Raw genomic sequence first — 19916 nt, 5'->3', positions numbered from 1 at the left:
AATCGACTCCCCCCCCAGCCCCCCCCATGCCCCGCCCCTGGCTCCTCCCCTGACTCCGCCTCCTGTGGGGGGGGGGGGGGGGGGGGGCTCCCAGGGGGACACCGGGGTGGGCGTGGCCTTTTTTTCTCTCCAGAACGGTTTACAGCTTTACGGCACCAGACGCTGCAGCGCTGTGACCTTAATGGTCCCTGTCCCTGGTCCTGCTCCCCAGCAGCCTCATGGATCTGCGCCACCTGTGCCTTCAGGCCAGGGAAACAGGCAGCCCCGCGAAACGCGGGTCGACGAATGTCCGCCAAGCACCCCTGACCTCACTACCTTTGCAGTAGCAAGCAGACTGTAGCCATAAGTACGAATGTCTATGTGCCTAAATTTCTCAATATAGATATATATTTGTGGATATTTATTTTTGAAGGGGAAACCAGCTGGCATCTGGAACCTTTGTGAATGAGACTTTGTAAGAAGTGCTTCCTTAAAGTAGGGACGCAGAGTTCGTGCTGTTTTAGAACCAAAGTCGACGTGCGAGGCCTTGTGAATCTGAAGCTGGTGTGGAGACGGCGTGGAGACTGACAACCTCCTTGGCTGAACATTCTCAGACCTGAGTCAGCGATTCTCTTTGACCATCAAAAAATGGCGACACTCCATGTTTAACTCCCTTACTTTAGAATTTGAGAAATATTATCCATATTTAAAAAAACAAAACTGAAACACCCATTGATCTTAGGCCTGAGGTCCAAAGTATGCGGCTGAACATTTGTATACATAATCCACTTCAAAGGATTGTGTTGTACGCATATTTATGATTAATTTTATTTATGTCATAGGTCTCCGTCATGTGAATGTACATTTTTAATGCACTTAATTCCTCTTTCTTACAGGCACATTCATTTTAGAAATGTATGTAAAATATTTTTTTGCATTTTAATGCAATGCCAAAACTAAACTGTGACATGACACTTGACCAGGGGTGCACAACGACAGCCAATCCGTTTCGGCATTTCATTCCAATTTCTGTTATTTAATTAGCCTCAATCATTTATTTGATCTGACCTCTGCAGCTGTAAAATGCATTTTAAAACACTTTTTTGCGCTCTGATAGCTATCGGAGTAAATCTACATCGGTACGTATAGCAAAGTTACGCTAGAATAGTTGTTGGAACTAAACCCAGCACACACGCACGCGTGCACTTCAGGACTGAAGTTGTGCACCCCTTCGACACATCTTGCATTGAGGGTTTTGTGCTCCTCCTCAACCTTATTGCTGATTTGGAAAACGGTGGCGGAACGAAAGCTGTGCAGAAGGCTGGCCACTAGATGGGGCTGTGTGTTTGCTGGCTGGTACAGCTACGTCTAACGCAAAAGAGGATTCTTCCCAGTGTCCGACAGCGCCGGTGGACAGAGACAACCACTGACATCTGTAAGACTACTTGCCTTCTCATCGAAAAGGGACTATCAGAAATGTTTCCCCTTTCTAATACACACGCTCAGCGATTGTCAGGTTCCACACTGTGAACAAACGGCTGCCTTTCACCTGACTTACTACCAGAGAATACTTTTATCTGACGAGTGTTTTATTGGGTTACTGTACAATCGTGTGTGTGATGGACGTATGTGCTGAGGAAACTGCTTTTACGCAGCCTGTAGACATTGATGAGGGTAAAGGACTTCCCCTGTTAATCTCGAGAAGGCCTGCACTGTGTTTGATTAACTTGTGTATTTTATGAGAAGTGTGCTAGTCTATAAATCAGTATGCTTTTAATGGAAAATTCCCTTGGTCGTGTGGTGTTTCAACTCAAATGAAAGTGCTGACGCGATCAATCAAGTCCGCAGCAGTTTATACGTGTGCCATTGAGGTTTAGACAGCCTGGATAAAAGAGGGCCCGCTTAATTGCTTAATTGCTTACACACAGACACCTTCTTGGAAAGTAAAACGATGTCTGGGTTAGTCAGTCAATTCAGCAGATTTAGCTTGGAATATAACAAAAATAATCTAGTAGGCCTTTCTTTTTTTTCTTTTCTTTCGATAGAGACCACATAAGGAATCGTATTCTGGTATCACGCAATCTTGACATTTGCAAGCACTCTTGTGTAAAAGCATGTTACGCTGCTACATTGCACTTTTGAAACAAGTCTGTAAAATAACTTCGAATAATTAAGGGAAATTAAATAGGACAATTTCCTTCGCTTTCACTAATTTGTTATTGCCCGCACGTGATAGAAGGCCCAGTGAACTATCGGACACATAACAGTGTCAAACAAAATCGTATTGTTCTTTCTCGTGGTCAGACTAAGAAGAGAAAGAGAGAAAAAAAGTTTACAGCAGTGTGAGAATGAACAGCGTAAACCACGGGCAACTAGATGCGATACCACGTCTAAAATTATTTAACTGCGTTCACGCCGAATGTGGAGCCAGGTTCACCAAGGAATGGCGTTTGAAAGAACACGAAACGGTCCATACTGGCGCGGTAAATTACATTTAATATATTTAATCGAAGGCCGAAAAAATGCACTTAATTCATCTTGATTTACCGCGACTATTGCTGTGGAGTTGATTTAATTAAGTGACATAGAGTTTTTAGACTTTGCCTAAACGATTTGTCAGATAAAAAAAAGTTTTCCATATGACAGTGAAAACAGACTATACTGGCTTTACTATCGTTTGTTGCATGTTCGAGCTCAAATAAATTAAGTAATGACGGATAAGAAATTGGTTTCCATTCTGTATTGAGACGGGGGCTAATAATATATTTGATATAATTTCGAGGTTGATGTCTATTATGACGCTCTTTAGACTGCCCGGGAATTGGCTATCCTACTGAGTCTTGATCCAAGGCAAAGTCCTTTTAATTGGTTGATTTGCCGTCAAATTAACTCCAACGCTGATTAAACTATGTGGAACACGATCGCATGCAGGAAGCAAAATAACATTGAAGTCCGCGTGCCAGACATAAATTGTAGGCCTAAAGAACTACTTTAGTATTATAGCGGCCACAAGGAGAAACCTGTTTTGGTTTTGTTGTCACCTTCACCATCTCCGACCTGATTTCGCAATCAGCCTTGTGAAACTGCGAGGGAGTAATTTACGACTGGTAGGTCAACTCCACTAGTGTAAGCCGTCCTAAATGTACGCGGTAACCGTAGGCATCAATTAAGCAGCCACGTCGGGGACGAAGATGGTTATTGGTGCTTCCTAAACGAATTGCTCTATATATCATTCTTAATATAGACCACGATCGTGCGTATGACTGGACACTACGTTAATCAATGTGTTCAGTATGTAGCCGATTCATACTTTGTTTTAGTTGACTTTGCAAATAGTGCCTTCGTATCCATCCATGCGCATCGCATTATTATAGCAGTGCGATGTTGACACTAGTTTTTTGTGCTGCTTTAATCAGTATTTTTTACATGCAATTGGACTGTGTGCTAATAATCGCCGTTCAGCCGCCGCCTCTGTTTCCACACCAGCGACCCTTGCAGTGCCCCCAGCCGGGTTGTGGCCGACGCTTTTCCCGCAGGTCTCACCTCAGCCGCCATAATTTAAGCCACTCCGGAGCGAAGCAGTTTGGGTAAATATTTCGATTTTCAAATGGTTATTACGGAATTTTTATTAAAAACGGCAATTTGAATATATAAAGCACTCGTTGTTTCTACCAGGTGGGTTTACTATCTGGTGGCCAAATTTCTTCAAATTTAACTAAAATTTAATTTAATTATTTGCAGCTGTAATAATTTAAAGTGGAACATTTTTTGCTTCTCCTCAGATGTACTCAGTCGGGTTGCCCCAGCAGCTTCTTTAGCGTTGGCAAACTGAAGAGGCATGTCTTGTATGCCCACGGTAACAAGGACACGTACTTCAAGGTTTGTTCAATAGAGGGAGCCAGATTACCATAATTTATACCTTGTCCATATCTGGCTCCTAAGCGCAGTAACCCGTTCCGTTGATCATTTCCACCAATTAAACGCATCCCAGTGTATGATCTTTATAGCAGCATAAGCTGTAAAAATGATTTATGGTGTGATTGCCTTTGAACTCTCTTTACACACGTTCCTTATTGTCTGTCTTCTTTGAATGACTACACATAGCCGGTGGCAAATATTTTCCGGGGTAGTTTGCTGTTTTACTGTCAATCAGATACTGATGTTCACTTCTGCTTGACTTTTGTCTGTCTCCTCCCTGTTGGCTGTCCACTGTTCAGTGTCGTCACCCAGAATGCCATCTAATGTTCCGGAAACGCAGGATGTACAAGATGCATCTGAAAGAACATGGCGTCTCTCCAAACTTCAGGTAATTGTTGTGGCAGAACTGTGGCATCTATGGAAAAGCTGAAGGTTTTTATTGAGTGATACTGCTTTAAAGGCCTGGATATCTGAGGTTTTGCTCTTTTGGTTCTTATTCACCCAATCAGAACAGAGGTGTGATTAAATAGGCTTTAAAACCCTTTAATGCAGTCGTGCCTGTAGTCCTCTTCGGTTAGCTTAGCTGTGCTTAAAGCTGTTTTTCACCGTGCATCTGTTATAATAATTGCACCGCCAGGAACAAATGTACACAACCATACAGGAGCCATCTGGAAAGTGTGTGCAATTAATGAAAAAATTTTGGAATTGAATGTGGAATTAGATTTCATCCAACCATTATACACGCTCTGGAGAAGACGTGTTGAGTGCCGAGTTTCCAAATAAAAGAAGTATCAAATTAAAACGATCAAATAGGCAGACCGTATATAACCAAAATATCAGTTCCATAAAACAGACAAGAATCAGGTATTGGCAGAATATCAGAAAGCATCATCTCTAAACATAGTCACAATTAAAACTAACCAGACCATTAATGAGTGCTCTAAATATGAAGCCCAGAATATGAAGCTTTTAGGTTTGTAAGTTATTCTAGGTGGATAGAGCACAATATCTAAAAGCAATCCATCCACGGTTTGTATTTACTGCTAGAACCAGTAGCAGAAGACAATCTTGAATACAGTCGGAGGAGCTCTAAATCTCTATGTAAGAAGTGAAGCGAGATAAGATGGCGGCCTATGTAAAAGAGCTTTGAAAATGGAGAAATGAGTGGTGCTCTCTTCTCACATGGAGAGAAGGCCAGCCCAGATTTTGGTACAGTGATGTGCATCATAATAAGAGTCACGAGTTATGAATCTAAGAACTGAGTGACGGGCAGCATCCAGAGGTCTGAAGTTGACGCACGCCTATATATGGCATCACCATAATGAAGGACTAAGAGAAAGATTGCAGCCACTGATGTGTTTACGGAATCTGGGAAAACCGGCCTTATTTGTATGCAGCTTCACTCTTAATTTGTTGTTCAGCGCTTTTAAGATGACCCTTAACTGAATGTTTTGCATGAAGCCTGCTGCTGAGAGATTTATACTCATAAATTTGCACCGAGAGCGGTAATCTTCAAATTACTTTGATCAGATATTCGTGTTTCGGAAAACGGCAGAAATTTGGTTTTGATTGCAATTAACACGAGCTTTAGACTAAAGCGCTCTCTGAAAACTCTTAAAAGCAAGTTGCAGGTGTTCCAGTAGCCAGAGAAGTTCTTCCGTACGGCTTGGGTTTGTTTCCTCAAGCCTTCAATACGCTGAAGGCTTTTGTGTAAATATTTGTTTTATTTGTTTTCACCTGTCTCCCAGGTGTCTGGTGTGTAGTGTTAATGCCACTGATCTGTGACGGCTCTCCGGAAAATTGTAAGATGAAATATTAACGCGCTTGGAGGAGGGCGGGGGGGAAACTGAGTCGGCATTTAAGACGCGCGCGAGAAGGGGTGTCTGGTTTTAGCGAATGAACACGACCGGGGAATAGCCTGACTTTAGCTGAATTGATTTGCGGGGTGATGCGCGTGCGCCCAACTTTTTCAGGTGTGTGAAGGAGGGCTGCGGGGCGGAGTTCGAGACCCGTGTGGCTCGCAGGGCTCACGAGAGAACCCACGCAGGTGAGACCCGGGAGGGCTCCGCCCCCCTAAACCTGTCTCTGAGTCTGATTGGCTGGTTCTTGGGCGCCTTTTCCTGATTGCTGCATCACTGTGTGGACGCGTGGCTGGGTAGCCGCTGAATGGGTTATGAGTGACTCGGGGAACAGACCTGGGTCAAATATGTATGTGTTTTGGATTCAAATACTTTTCTGTGCTCTGTTGATCTTGCCTGGTGTAATTGAGCCTGCCAATATGATCAGAAGGCGGGGTTTTGCGCTTTTTGAGAGCATTTCATTGGTTCCAGTACACCAGACGAAATCAGTAAAGCGTAGAAAATTATTTGAATCCAAAACAAATACGTGTTTGACCCAGGTCTTCTCATGGAGAAGGTAGAGCTACACTTATAGGCGTTCGGAAAAGCCCCACCTAAAACTAGACCCAATGCTCCGTGACCCTTTATAGCCGAGATACTGAAATCTAGCCCATGGGGGCCAGTAGTGCTGTTGCTTTCATTCTTTGCAATCAGGCATAATGTCCTCTCCCTCAGGTTGAGACATTTAGGGTCTGGAAATAACATCTCTGCTTGTGCAGTCAATTGAAGTCCATTATGCGTGGGCTGAAATTGCATTGCTCTTATGGTTGTCACTTGCACAGGAAGGCGTCTTTGCTCTCTGCTGAGACAGTGAAGTGTTTCAGGGCTGGTTGACCTACTATGGGTGGATGGTTGGGCTATAATCCTGTGCCCAACTGTCAATCAATCAAAGAAACCACCTTTCACTGATCCTGGGTCAGTTTGAGGAGCAGGGTACAAGAATTAATCTGTCCCTGTGTGAATTAAACTGGTCAACACTTGATGGAAATGAACAGCTTAAAGGCATGGGACCTGTATCACAAAGCCTGAGTTAGCCAAATAACTGCACTGAGTAAAACCCTTAACCCTCCCAAATCTAGAATGTGGGCTGAAGTAAAAAGAGCTGTTACAAGTTTTATTCAATGCAGCTACCCAGCTAACTCGGTAACCGTGCTTTGATACAGGCTCCTGGTCTTTGGTTAGGCCAGCACTGATTACACTCTGGCTGATGACTTATTTGGATTATCGATTTCTTGCGGTGTAAGTAAACACTGTGGCACTTGGACCTACTCTGTTTGCGTGGGGGTGATATGATGTGTCACGAGGGTGATGTTGCATGAGGGCGATGTGTAATGTCTTGTGTATGGGCATGTGGGTGTGTGCGTTGTTTTGTGAGTTAGGTCCTACATGTGGCTGCATGTGTTTCATATTGTGTGATGTCATGTGTATGTGACACGCGTGTTTTGTATTGTGTGTGTGTGTGTGTGTGTGTGTATGTGATGTGCATTTTGCATTGTGTTTCTGTGTTTGTGACTGCTGGGCACATATTTGTTTATTTTTAATCTTTTTGTAATGCAGCAGCATTAGTGTCCCAGACAGATTTTCCTTTGGGGGGTAGTAAAGTTTGTCTGACCTGACGCTTGTGGGGGGCGGGGCTGTGAGGGAGGGAGGGAGGGATTGGGCTGCGGTCGTGTGCACCCTACAGCGCTGCTTCTCTCTCCCCAGGCTACTCCTGTCCTGTGATTGGCTGCCAGGTGGTGGAGCGCACCTGGGGGAGGATACGCAAGCACGCGCAGACGCATCCAGGTAACCGCGACAACCCGACCGACCTAACCGAATCGTGTCCCTGTAGGGTGTGGGGTCTGGACAGAGCTTGTAAACTGCAGTGCGTATTACACGTTTATTATTCATTAAAGCTTAATGCGACCCTGTGCTTTATGCAAACTGTGGGATTCTCAAATGAAGGTAAAATACAAAATGGTGGAGGCTTTAAAAACTAACTCTAAGCATCCAGGCACACAGTGTTTCAAGAACCTAGGAGGAGATTCCAGTTAGATTGGCGTCTGTTTGTGATAAAACGTTCCGATCGGAACATTTCTGAAATATACTTTGAATGTATTTTTGTCCCAGCCCATTTGTCCTTGTCACTGAAGAATATCCAGGCGTTTTGCATATGAACGTACTGGTGACCGTGGGTATTTGGTTATTTATTCATTAAAAACAGGAGGCCACACATCAAATATATGTTCCAAACAAGTTTTGAAATGATAGATTTAACATTACCGACCTTCCTGCTAGAATCAACGTGAATTACTGTTCACATTTTAAATTTAAATAGCTTAACCTCTCAGCGCACAGCCCCTAGTGGTCGGCACGCCCGCGTGCCTAGATTACTAAAGTCAAACATTCGGCGCTACTGCAACCAACGTGTGAGATAGAAACAGAAACGCGTTGTTTTAGTTTCATTAGTAGACGACACACGACAACTATGCCGAAAACGGAGTTTCGCAGCCCCACCATTGTTGCTCTGGTCGTTCATTTAAGACGCACCCCCTCTCTGCAGTCTCATCTAAAAAACACATAATGGACAATATTGTCTATCTTGGCATTCATAAAAATATTCTTTCACCACTAAAAAATCGTATTCCGTCATACCAACGAGATAAACCCGACAATAGCCCTAAGATATGCCTATACAGCAGTGAAAACGCTGCTCACTGAATAACGAAATAAACGAGAAAAAGTTTTTAAAAATGATACCATGTCATTCTACAGTCAATATCTGGGACTAAATATTGAATAAATATAAAACCTTACTGTTGGTTTTACGTGTAGAGATGTCCCTTTTGAGACTGCGTGATCATATATTGTCTTGGACAATCCGTTTGGGAAATATACGCGCATCTGTGACGCCTGGGTATCTTCCAAAATAGCTGTGCGTAATACCACACCTGTTGTTTACGGCGTCATCGCCCTTTTTAGTACAGTCTGGCTTGATTGACAGTAGGTGAGAGTATAAGCTTTCTAACGATGTATAACATGTCTAATTCTGCTTTTGGAATAGCGTTTTATAGGTCAGCGTAACAGAAAATATTCTTGGCATCGCATTCACTTACACATTCACTCTGTTAGCAGACAAATACGCTGCACCTAACGAAACGTGTTCAAGGATATTTCGTAATTTCTTGGAAAATACTATTATTATTGAGGACTTCTGAACATAGCTAAGCCATATGTTTGCTGATAGACCTAGCTGACATTGTTTTCTGGAGCAAAACAGAAGCGAATAGAACAATATAATTGATACTGTCTCTGTCTCCATCTACTGAACATAGGTAAGATTTCATCATTGCTATGCAAGTATTACCGCTCAAAATATTTTGGTTATATACATTATTTTTGAAATTGAGTATCTTTAAATAGGTTAGTGGTGTTATATAATGTGAATATTTCACACTGTAATGTAAGCGTTAGATGGAAGTGTAATAGTTTTTGTGAAGCATGCAACAGTGATGACGTCAGAGTTGGAATATTGCCAAAACGTGGTGGACGGTTGAAAATTGTTTTCATGTTGTCTCATCCCCATACAAGAAAACATACGAGAGTACAGAGTATAGAAATACACACGAGTTAATTATTACACATTTAGGTACTGTACCGCATTGTGTGACTATTTTTGCATAATTTTTTTTATCTGATAGCAATGTTTCATCTTAAACCCTCATAAGGGGCTCATTTATATGCTTTATAATGGACAAAAAGCATTTTATTCAATTTCGGAGAGATTTTGGATATGTTTCTGGACACCTAGCTATTTTAGACCACTGTACTGACTGAAAGCTTGTAATTCCCATTTGAAAATTATGCAACAGTGATGTTCTTGAGTCAAAACAGTTGATTTGTAGTGAAATACGTGAATAAGTTGTGATTTACAGCAATGCATAATTTAGACATTTTGGATAGATTTGGAGACGCTGGGTACACTGCTTAGTTTTTGCTTCGTACATCTATAGTAGTTCCACACATCCACCCTTAGATTTTATGAACTTGTGGTCGAAGTTTTTGACCTAGCACATGTATTGTTTAACCTCCTGTATATATGCAATCTCTCAGTATTTCATTGCAAACTTAAGTGCAGATTTATTTTTGATTTTTTGTCAAAACAATTGCATTTGTGGCACTTTATTTCTTCCAAAATTATGAATATAAAATAATCTGCATTAGTATTGTAAATTGTACAAATGTCTTGCTTCTTTTAAGCCATTTTTCAAGTCTTTGTGGTGTTCACATCTGGAGTTATAAAGCTTTAAATAGGGTACCCCCTAAATGGGCAAGGATTGGCAAGATTTGGCTTGTGCCTTAAGGGGTTAATAAAAACGAATAATGTACTAAGACCTGTCCTTCAGTGTTCCGTGTGACTTGCAGACAGGGACATCCAGGAGGCTGTGGACGAATGTTCAGTCTGGGAAAGAACAAATGTGTCCTAACTCTCCATGTTCCAGGAATGTACTGAAAACAAATGTTCTTGCTGGGAATATGCCGAATTCAACTTTACGGCCCTTCTGGGTAGCTTTGACAGTTGTGCGCGATGTGTATTTTGTGTTTGAGTATCTCACACTGCACTCAGGCTCTAGGAGTTCGTATCACTGTTTGCGGTTCATGCTAACTTTCCTGAGCTGAATTTGGCTACTGTGCCTTGGCCTGCTGGTTATCCGGAGTTGGTGCCAGTTGGGGATGGGATGATTCAGTTTCACAAGTACAGATTAAAACTAGAGAGAGTTCTCCTTTTCTTTTTTTTTTTTTTTTTCTTTTTTCAGTTTTTCAGCATGAAAAAGTGAAAGTCGGCATTGTGTCAGCTGCAAGGATCCAGTGCGAGCTTTGGTCCCCCGTTCCTCCCACAGTGGCTGAGTAATTTCCTGTTGGAGGAGGCATCATTTCCTGTTTGTGGCATGGAATGGCTGGTGGAACACCGTGGCTCTTTCTAAATGCCTTTGCAGAAATTGCAGTTCCAATGGGGTGTTTCAGTTATGTAGTGAAGTCAATCGTATAGTTGCAGACACTCAGATTGTTGGGGGTGGGGTCTCTGTTCGCCAAGCGATTATTAAATAACTTGTCCTGCTGTGTTGGGATGTCAGTTATGCAAATAGTGTTGTGCGTTCTCGTGTGAGGTCACAAATCGGTGTTGAACTCATTCTGGATAGGGTCACCACTTTCGCTGCTTGTTGTCTTGTGTGTACTTCAGTTCTCTGCTAGCAAGATGGCCTTTTTGTCGAACCATGTCAATTATCCCAAGAGCACTGCCCAAGTTAACTACATTGATTGTAATTACTGCTAATTAAGCACAGATGATGATTGACAGCAATGTTAACGAGGGACGTTTGTGTTTAATTCAGTCTAATTCACTGCAGGCAGGTTAGTTTTTGTTTAAAGCAATGGGAAATACTAAATATTTCAGCTGCATAACATTTGACTTGCACAGAAAAAGGTAGTATTAATAATAGTTTGGAGCAGAGGTATTTTAAAATAATTATGAATTAACGAAGTGGTGAAGCTCGTGTGTAGAGTTCCAGTGAAAATTCAGGGTTGTAAATTTTAGCACGGTCAGCCGTTTTACAGTCTCTTCTGTCACTGATTGAGAGTGCTGCCTGAAAATATGACCACACGAAGAAACATTCTCTGTTGACAGAGAGAAGTGTTGTTTTGTATTTTGAGTGAGATTTAAAAAATTCACGCAAGTTGTATCCCCGAATTCACCCAGTGACATTACAGTTTGTAACAGCCCAACTAGCATCTGCACTTCTTTTTTTGAACCGTAGAATTCAGTGCGGCGGGAGGGTTGTCACGTGGAGCCTCCACATTTGCTTGGGATCAAATTCTGGCGGTCTTTAGAAATTTGTGAGCTGGTTGATAGAAATGTGGCCTATTTCCGTAACTCGGGATGTGAATTTATTACACCTAATTCGCTGCAGTGAGGTGCCATGTATCAGCAAGGAAGTCTCGTGATGGATTTTCCTGGAACACATACTGTGTTTAAAACTTAAATTGCCTGTTGTCTGTGATTATTAGTTTCGGTTGGCTCTAATTTAGATTTTTATTCTTAAACGAGTCTCTCACTGCTTCTGGTTACACCCTCCCCCCAGCCTGCCCATCAGTGTTGGCTTAGGAAATAAATGTACATTAAAGGCTGTTAATGAGTATTGTACCTTATTGGGCCTGTGTTTTGTAGTCGTTCCAGTGACCTCCGGTATGCACTTATTGTACATCATCTTGGATAAAAGCATCTGCCAAATAAATGCAATGTAATGTAAAGCTTGCTGCAGAATCTTTGCAGACTGTGTAATGAATGTAATGTTTGAGTAATGCGATTGTAATGAACTGTAGTGAAGCGTCACACCCCTGGAATGACCCCTCTGCTGTCGTGCCCCGCCCATCGTAGCTGTCGTGCCCCGCCCCCCCGGCGGCTGTTTGGCGGACGGCCGTGGCGTAGCGATGACGTCGTCTCTCTCCTCCTCCCCCCCCCCCCCCAGCGTCCTACGCCTGCTCACGGTGCCAGGCGAGCTTTGGGAGGCGGGAGGCCCTCCGTCGCCACCGGCGACGCCACGCCCTGCAGAAGCCCGTGCTGCTGTGTCCCCGGGAGGGCTGCCAGAGCTACTTCTCCACCACCTTCAACCTGCAGCACCACATCCGCAAGACGCACCTGCAGCTGCTCAAACACCGCTGCGCCTACCCTGCCTGTGAGCGCGCCTTCGCCATGAGGGTGAGCGCTGGCCTACGCTGACCCCGCCCCTGCACTGTGTGTGTACTTACCCCGCCCCTGCACTGTGTGTGTACTTACCCCGCCCCTGCACTGTGTGTGTACTGACCCCGCTCCTGTCCTGTGTGTGTACTGACCCCGCCCCTGCACTGTGTGTGTACTGACCCCGCCCCTGCACTGTGTGTGTACTGACCCCGCCCCTGCACTGTGTGTGTACTGACCCCGCCCCTGCACTGTGTGTGTACTGACCCCGCCCCTGCACTGTGTGTGTACTGACCCCGCCCCTGCACTGTGTGTGTACTGACCCTGCCCCTGTCCTGTGTGTGTACTGACCCCGCCCCTGCACTGTGTGTGTACTGACCCCGCTCCTGTCCTGTGTGTGTACTGACCCCGCCCCTGCACTGTGTGTGTACTGACCCCGCCCCTGCACTGTGTGTGTACTGACCCTGCCCCTGTCCTGTGTGTGTACTGACCCTGCCCCTGTCCTGTGTGTGTACTGACCCCGCTCCTGTCCTGTGTGTGTACTGACCCCGCTCCTGTCCTGTGTGTGTACTGACCCTGCCCCTGTCCTGTGTGTGTACTGACCCTGCCCCTGCACTGTGTGTGTACTGACCCTGCCCCTGCACTGTGTGTGTACTGACCCTGCCCCTGTCCTGTGTGTGTACTGCCCCTGCACTGCGCTTACCCTGTCCCTATGCTGTAACTACTGACCCCGCCCCTGCGCTGGTCCCACCCCTGCACTTACCCTGCCCCTATGCTGTAACTACTGACCCCGCCACTGCGCTGGTCCCACCCCTGCGCTTACCCTGTCCCTATGCTGTAACTACTGACCCCGCCCCTGCGCTGGTCCCACCCCTGTGCTTACCCTGTCCCTATGCTGTAACTACTGACCCCACCCCTGTGCTGGTCCCACCCCTGTGCTTACCCTGTCCCTATGCTGTAACTACTGACCCCACCCCTGTGCTGGTCCCACCCCTGCGCTTACCCTGTCCCTATGCTGTAACTACTGACCCCACCCCTGTGCTGGTCCCACCCCTGCGCTTACCCTGTCCCTATGCTGTAACTACTGACCCCGCCCCTGCACTGGTCCCACCCCTGCGCTGTGGGTGCATATTGTCTCCGCCCTTTGCAGTACTAGTGGAACGATGAAGCGAGATTTCACAGTCAGTTTATCTTGTCAAGTTGAAATTGGAACGGTTCATCCTAGAATCTTTTGAGGGCAGCGGGGGCAGTTTTGTGAAGGGCAGATGGCCCATAATGCACTCCTGTGTTATTGCCCTCTCTGCAGTTTCTACGGTTGTTCATTAGCTGCCGCAGTAATTAATGCTCTGTGTTCCTTTTAAGTGCAATTTACGTGCTGCAGAAAGTGGGCAATTACTGTAGGGAGAGGTTTTCAGCCGCGTTGATCGAGAGCTGCAGTGAAACTGACAACTGAGCGGTTTTATGATGATGGTGTCTGTTTAGGGCGAGCTCTCTTGCCTCCGGAGGTTTCCGGAAAATGTACAGCAGTGCTCAGAGTCCATCCCCTCTCGCGTCAACGAAGGAGACGGGTCGCCGGGGTTGATGTCTCTCAAACGGTGTAATTCCACAGCGCTAAGCCGGGTTCTAAATCGGCGACGGGGAAACGGTTATCACAGTTTTCACTGAAGTTCTTAATTTGCAATGGAACTTCCTGGATTAAGAGCTTGCCAGACGATGCACTTCAACACAGAACAGCGTACAACTTAATTTACTCCCCCATTTAGCCCAGTCGGGGGTGTAGGAGTGAGTATGACATTGAGGGTGGGGGGGGGGGGGGGCACATTTGCTCCTCAGCCCCTACCCCCCCCGCCTACCCCCACAAGAAATGTTATAGTTGGTGGAAAAGTTCATCGGTTCCACCAGACCAATCCGGACTTGTTGACGGTGCTCCTGCAGCATGCCTTTCAAAATAAAAGTACATGGCGAGTGTTTTTTTATTTCTTTTTTTTTTTTTGGTACAATTATTGGGGAGGACACGTTTAATTGTTTCCTATATTGGGGCAGGACATGCCCGTCCCCCCCGTCCCCCCGCTGTTTCCTATGCCCTTGAGCTCAGTTTAAGACTACAGGGCATCGTGTGTGTTGGGGGGGGGGGGGGGGGTCTGGTGGGTGGGTGTATGTATATATATATATATATTTTTTTTTTTTTTCTATTCTTCTTTGTTTATTTTCCTTTTTCTGTTTTGTTCTGGTTTGATTAGGTCTGTTTATTTTATGACTTTACCTCCTCTGCCCTTTTGTTCTGTTTGTTTTTGTTTAAAAAAAAAAAAAAAAAAAAAAGACTACAGGGCATCAGTCATCAGATGCTAAGGTCACACACGAACATAGCCGCCATTAAGCGTTTATTATCTACGCCATTATTACTGTCATCGTGCTACGTTTGTCTGCAGTTTTAGTCTCAGTCTGTCGCAGTTCTGAATGCACACGCTGCTCTGTGGTGAATTTCCTTTTTTTCTGCAAAATGTGAAACTGCGAAACGCTCATCAGACTAAGCCCTAAATACCTGCCGTTATCCATTTCCCATCTGTGCGGATGTGAAGCGGTGCGTCTCCAGGAAAAACCGCAGAGCTGTCTGGCTTTTGACTGGTGGTTTTTGCTGCCCCCTGCAGGAGAGCCTGAACAGACACATGGTTCACCACGACCCGCACGGGGCCGGTTTGAAGGTAAGCGCGAGTCGCTCCACGTCTCTCCCGGACGACAGGCCCGAGGCGCTGGGGCAGAGGTGGTCACCGCTGTGCTCGGGGAGCTGCTGGGTCATTTGCACTGTAAAAAATCGGCAGCCATTTTATCACAGATGAGTGAAGGATGAGGAGAAAGCAGATGACCTTGTGGCTTTCCAAGGGCACGAATGAACACCACTGCTGTACAAGCAGCTGAGGGTTGGAATGGAAACTTTGTGACCTGGCTGCAGCGTGTGTGTGTGTGTGTCGGGGGGGGGGGAGGGGGCATTGTGCTTTGAGCAGCATTTTGAATCTCAGTGGTTTATGAATCCATTCAGTTTCTGCTGCATGGGAATTATATCATTTTTCAAGATGGCTGATTTAATGTATTTCTGAAGGTAGCTTTCCTTGAAGGTTCACAGGCGGGTTAAGTGTGCGAGCACATACACATTTGGACTGTGGTTGGTTTTAAAGCTGTTTGGGGAGCATGTAAGTAGTTTTTTCAGATTAATCGGGAAGTACTGATTTTTCAGACCATAAATATCTTTCTGGGAGCCACTAGCATTTGGCTTTATTGCAGAACATCGTCGTCTCCTTGATGTGTGCGCTTATGACGTCCTCTGCCTCAGATGCAGACATTTTGGATCTGAAAATCATCATTTCCTGTTTTAATAAGGAAAAATGAGGAAACCGACCACGAGCAGTGTCACTTCTCAGGCACGTGCAGCTCCTTGGCTCCCTTCCTCCCTGTAGGCCAGCAGGACAAGGGCACAGCTTCTAAAAAAGCTTGTCCCATATTTATCGCACTGCCCTTGTGTTCAGATTTTGTCTTTGTTTGAACTGGGAAAGAAATTGAAACCGTCTGCTCCTGACGAGGTTGGATTATTGATCTGGTTTTTTTAATGGGAATATTCTGGAGAGCTTGTGTGGTGCAGTCTGTAGAGTGGCTGACTCGCGACCTCTACGCGAAGTCCCTGTCCCAGACAGGGCTTTGGTTTGTGGCCATGGCGTACTTGGTCTGTGATCTTGGTCTGTGATCTTAATCTGTAACCCTCTTTGCCTCCCCTGTTTGGGAAAAAAAAAAATGCATAATAATGACTCCTATGGGGAACACCTGTAGGCCTTTCTCAAATTTATCCTGTGACTGGATAGGAGGCATAGTCCAGTTTTTAGTTTTATGCTCTCTATCAATAGACTACATTTGTCATTGACCTCCATTGTGGCTCAAAAAGTATCTCTTTAATAGTGATCCTCGCCAGAGAGGAATAGGCTTCACCGAGTGTGACAACTTGACATGTGAAGACCCAGATGAATAGTCCAGAGAGTTACTCTGACATGTGCACCATATTCTGATTTAATTATCCTTATTCAGCTTAGGTTCATATTCTGATTATCCCATTTACATGAATCATGAAAGGAATAACCCATATTCTTATTAAACCTTATCCGCAGTCTTATTCCTGTACACGTTCAGCTGAATATTCTGTTTGTGTCCTTGGGTCAGTGCTGAAGAATGGCGTCTAATTATTCTTCCATTTGTATGAAGCATTTAAAATTCCCTGGGTGTGGACTGCTGGTATGGTTCTTTGCTTCTTTAAAATGAGGGTTATCAACATGAACTCACAGCATTCATTTCTAATGATTAATGCTTCAACTTAAACTGAATTAATCTCAATTTTCTTATTTTGGTTTAATCGCTGGAGTTGACAGCCTTACTTAGAATGCATTGCTTTCAGGGCCTTCTACCTGTGTGTAATTTAGTCTGTGGTTTGAGAATAAATTGCACATCTTTCATTTTGCAGCCTGAAACAAATCAGTATTATGATGCTTTCTATTTTTGACGATTCACTTTAAAAGGACAATAACATGGTTGCAAACACTAATGTACATGTTAACGGTTAACTAGCTCGCTGACACCCAAGACTTCTTGTGAATTTGTACATGCATACACCATGTTTACAAGTTATCTTTTTGGATTATTCATATTCAGAATAAGGGCTTAACCGGGTTTTGCTTTTCTGAATAAGGTGTTTACCCGCCCTGTATCATAACTGGTGTACTTTAATTTTCCGAATACGATTTGAATAATGACATGCACGTAAACGTAGCCGGTGGTGTTCTCCTGTGTGCATCCTGTACATCGCTCTGGATAAGAGTGCATGCCGAGTGATTGTAATGTAATATCACCTGCTGGTTTTTCTCATTTGCGGACATCGTTTTCCGTTGACTTCCATTTTAACTTCATTCACCATTGGCTTCCATTTTAACACGTGTTTGGTTTCACTGACCTTCTCCGGTCCTTCTCTGGTGCAACCGCAGAAGCGCTGGCGGTCCAGTAAGAAGTGGCAGAAGCGGCTGAAGGGCGGTCAGCAGCGCCCCCTGGTGGAGGAGGACCTGCGGCGCCTCTTCGCCCTGCGCCTGCGTTTCCCGCGCCGGGCCAAGGTGGAGGCCGACCTCTCGGGCCTCTTCAACGAGCGCAAGATCCCGCGCCTCGTCAGTCCCGAGGTCAACCTGCAGCAGCTCTTCAGCCTCAAAGCGCCCGGCAACCAGGCCCCCCCGGCCAAGGTTTAGAGGCAAACGGGCAGGGGACGGATACCCCAAAAAAATCCCTGAGAATATTTTTGAACTTTAATTTTCTTGACCCTTTTTTTTGTTCCTATTTGGAATGGGCTTGACTGTTTGACAGCCTGAATTTAAGTCAAATTTTGTTGTACAAATGACAAGAGAAAGTGGGTATTTTTCTTTAAATGAGACCATAAGCCTTGTATGTTCTATGTATGTTTTGTTGAATATACCCAATAAAGAGGGACATTGCCCCAAATAGCAATATACTGCAGCTTTTTATAATAACCCAAATATTTGTTGGCCCTAATATTGATGGATGTTAACACTGGGTGGGTTCTGGCCTCGGGAGTGGGGAGGGGGACCTGAGGGTGGTTTGGTCGAGTCGCAATTCACATGATTAACTGATCTACTGATCACACATTTAAGGCTAGACAACAGGAAATGTATTTGGCCAAATATTTTTACATTAAGACGAGTTCATTCGGAGTCTAAATGCTGTTTTGGGAGTGACCATCATTCAGATGGTTCTTGTGTGTGAGTAAGCACTTTACCTCTAGAGTGGCTGAGTTCACAAACTTGGATGCATGGTGGTTCCACTTGCCCTAACCCTTAGTCTTTACCTGACTTTAAGACCTGTCATTAAACTGCTTACAGTTTGAAAGGGCCATCTGTTGAGCAGGTCATCTAGAATGGGTTTCTTTGTTTTGCAACACTTCTATGAAGATGTTTCATGACTGCTTTTTAGGGGCGGGTTGGACGGGTGATCCCAAAGCATGATACTGTCCACATTATAAAGGGATGTCATTAGTTTGAATTCTGTTGCCCCCTCATTCATACATACATACCTGCACTGGTCTGTAACCAGACTTTCAGCTCAATCCTGTCTGCTTTCACTGTTCACGTAACGTTTGGAGCTTTTGAGTGTGACCAGGAACTTGATATTCTGTCGGAGTCCCTGAAGTACAAAAGGTCCAACACCATGAAATTGCATTATAGATATCGACTGAAGTTGTACAACAGTACTGCAGTTAGACATTCAGTTCATGCTTTGTGTCGACTCAAATGCATGAGCTGCAGTCCGATCTGACCAGAAAATAGACACTTTGGATTAGATACTTGTGCAGCAATGTGCTTCCAGTGGCCTGGCCCTCTTCAAATATCTCTTCAGTGAGTTATTTACTGTTAAAAAGCTGTGTAAATAATTGTGCTTCTATTCATGACTTGTAGGACCATATAGTGAGATGCTAGCGTACATATGCATTTAACTGTGTGCTGCGAATATCGAGTTGGCTGTGGTGCAAGCGGAAAATAACCAATCTGTTCATTCACACTGTGAATGGCCTTAATTACTACTGATTATCATTCACCGATGAGGCTCATAGGGTCCTCTCTATCTGGGTGGCCAGTGCTCAGCCTGCCGGTTTAGCCTCGTCTGTTCTATGAGAAATGCATCGTGCACAATTCCAGATTAAGAGTAAGCAGTTTATCCGTAACCTACATGTATGTTGCCAGGTGGCTTGCTTCACCAAAAGGCTGGTTTTTAGTGCTGTGAGGTCCCCTTTGGTCTGGTATCAAATCCTGACTGTGCCACTGCCAACTGGACCCCGTAGTGTCACCCAGGTAGTAGTCAAGGATGTATTATGTATGTATGTATGTCTGATCTCATGACGAGAGAGCTGCTCCGCTCTATTGACCAGTGGTTGCCGTGCTGCGGCAGGGCACAAAATGGCCTCCGACACACTGACTGTGCAGCTGTGATGGTGGACATCAAAGGAAAATAATCAACGGCTGACAACAGGCTCCAGAAGAGAGTAGAAATTCCTGCACTTGTATGAAATGATGGATGTTGCCATGTTGGGCATTGCCAAAGATATTTTAAAAATCTACAAAAGAAAAAGAAAAAAGAATTTAAAAAATGCAAATAGAATGTGCAGGTGAAGTTAATCCCATAGGGCTTATAAGTAGAGCCACCATATTGTTTCCCCTTGTTTTCTTGCATTGTACTTCAGTCCTCCTCCAGCTAGAGGTCACAATAGCCTCTGTCCGGCCTCTTCTCAAACAATTATCCCATTTGCACCATGTCAGTATTCTGAGTTTATTGAGCACAGATGCTGATTGACAGCAATGTGTACAAGCAACACA

General features: G+C 44.7%; 1 protein-coding gene across 5 annotated transcripts; it reads left to right on the top strand.

Moving 5' to 3' along the window:
- The first annotated feature begins 84 nt into the window (after positions 1–84).
- On the top strand, positions 85–18038 carry LOC118217351 (P43 5S RNA-binding protein-like). 5 transcript variants are annotated; one of them, XM_035399286.1, is made up of 9 exons: positions 85–2462; positions 3466–3562; positions 3758–3858; positions 4197–4285; positions 5871–5944; positions 7500–7580; positions 12302–12531; positions 15159–15212; positions 17529–18038. In XM_035399286.1, exons 1-9 carry the CDS (start codon positions 2328–2330, stop codon positions 17778–17780), a joined length of 1113 nt encoding a protein of 370 aa, XP_035255177.1. In that variant the 5' UTR covers positions 85–2327; the 3' UTR covers positions 17781–18038. The 5 variants fall into 5 exon arrangements, with proteins under 5 accessions (XP_035255177.1, XP_035255175.1, XP_035255176.1 ...); XM_035399284.1 differs by having other exon boundaries at positions 15090–15212; XM_035399285.1 differs by having other exon boundaries at positions 3442–3562.
- The last annotated feature ends 1878 nt before the right edge of the window (positions 18039–19916 follow it).

Source organism: Anguilla anguilla, chromosome 17 (assembly GCF_013347855.1).
Source record: "Anguilla anguilla isolate fAngAng1 chromosome 17, fAngAng1.pri, whole genome shotgun sequence".
Classification (NCBI taxonomy): domain Eukaryota; kingdom Metazoa; phylum Chordata; class Actinopteri; order Anguilliformes; family Anguillidae; genus Anguilla; species Anguilla anguilla.
Note: the sequence above shows the minus strand (reverse complement) of the source record. Positions and strands in the feature narration are given on the sequence as shown.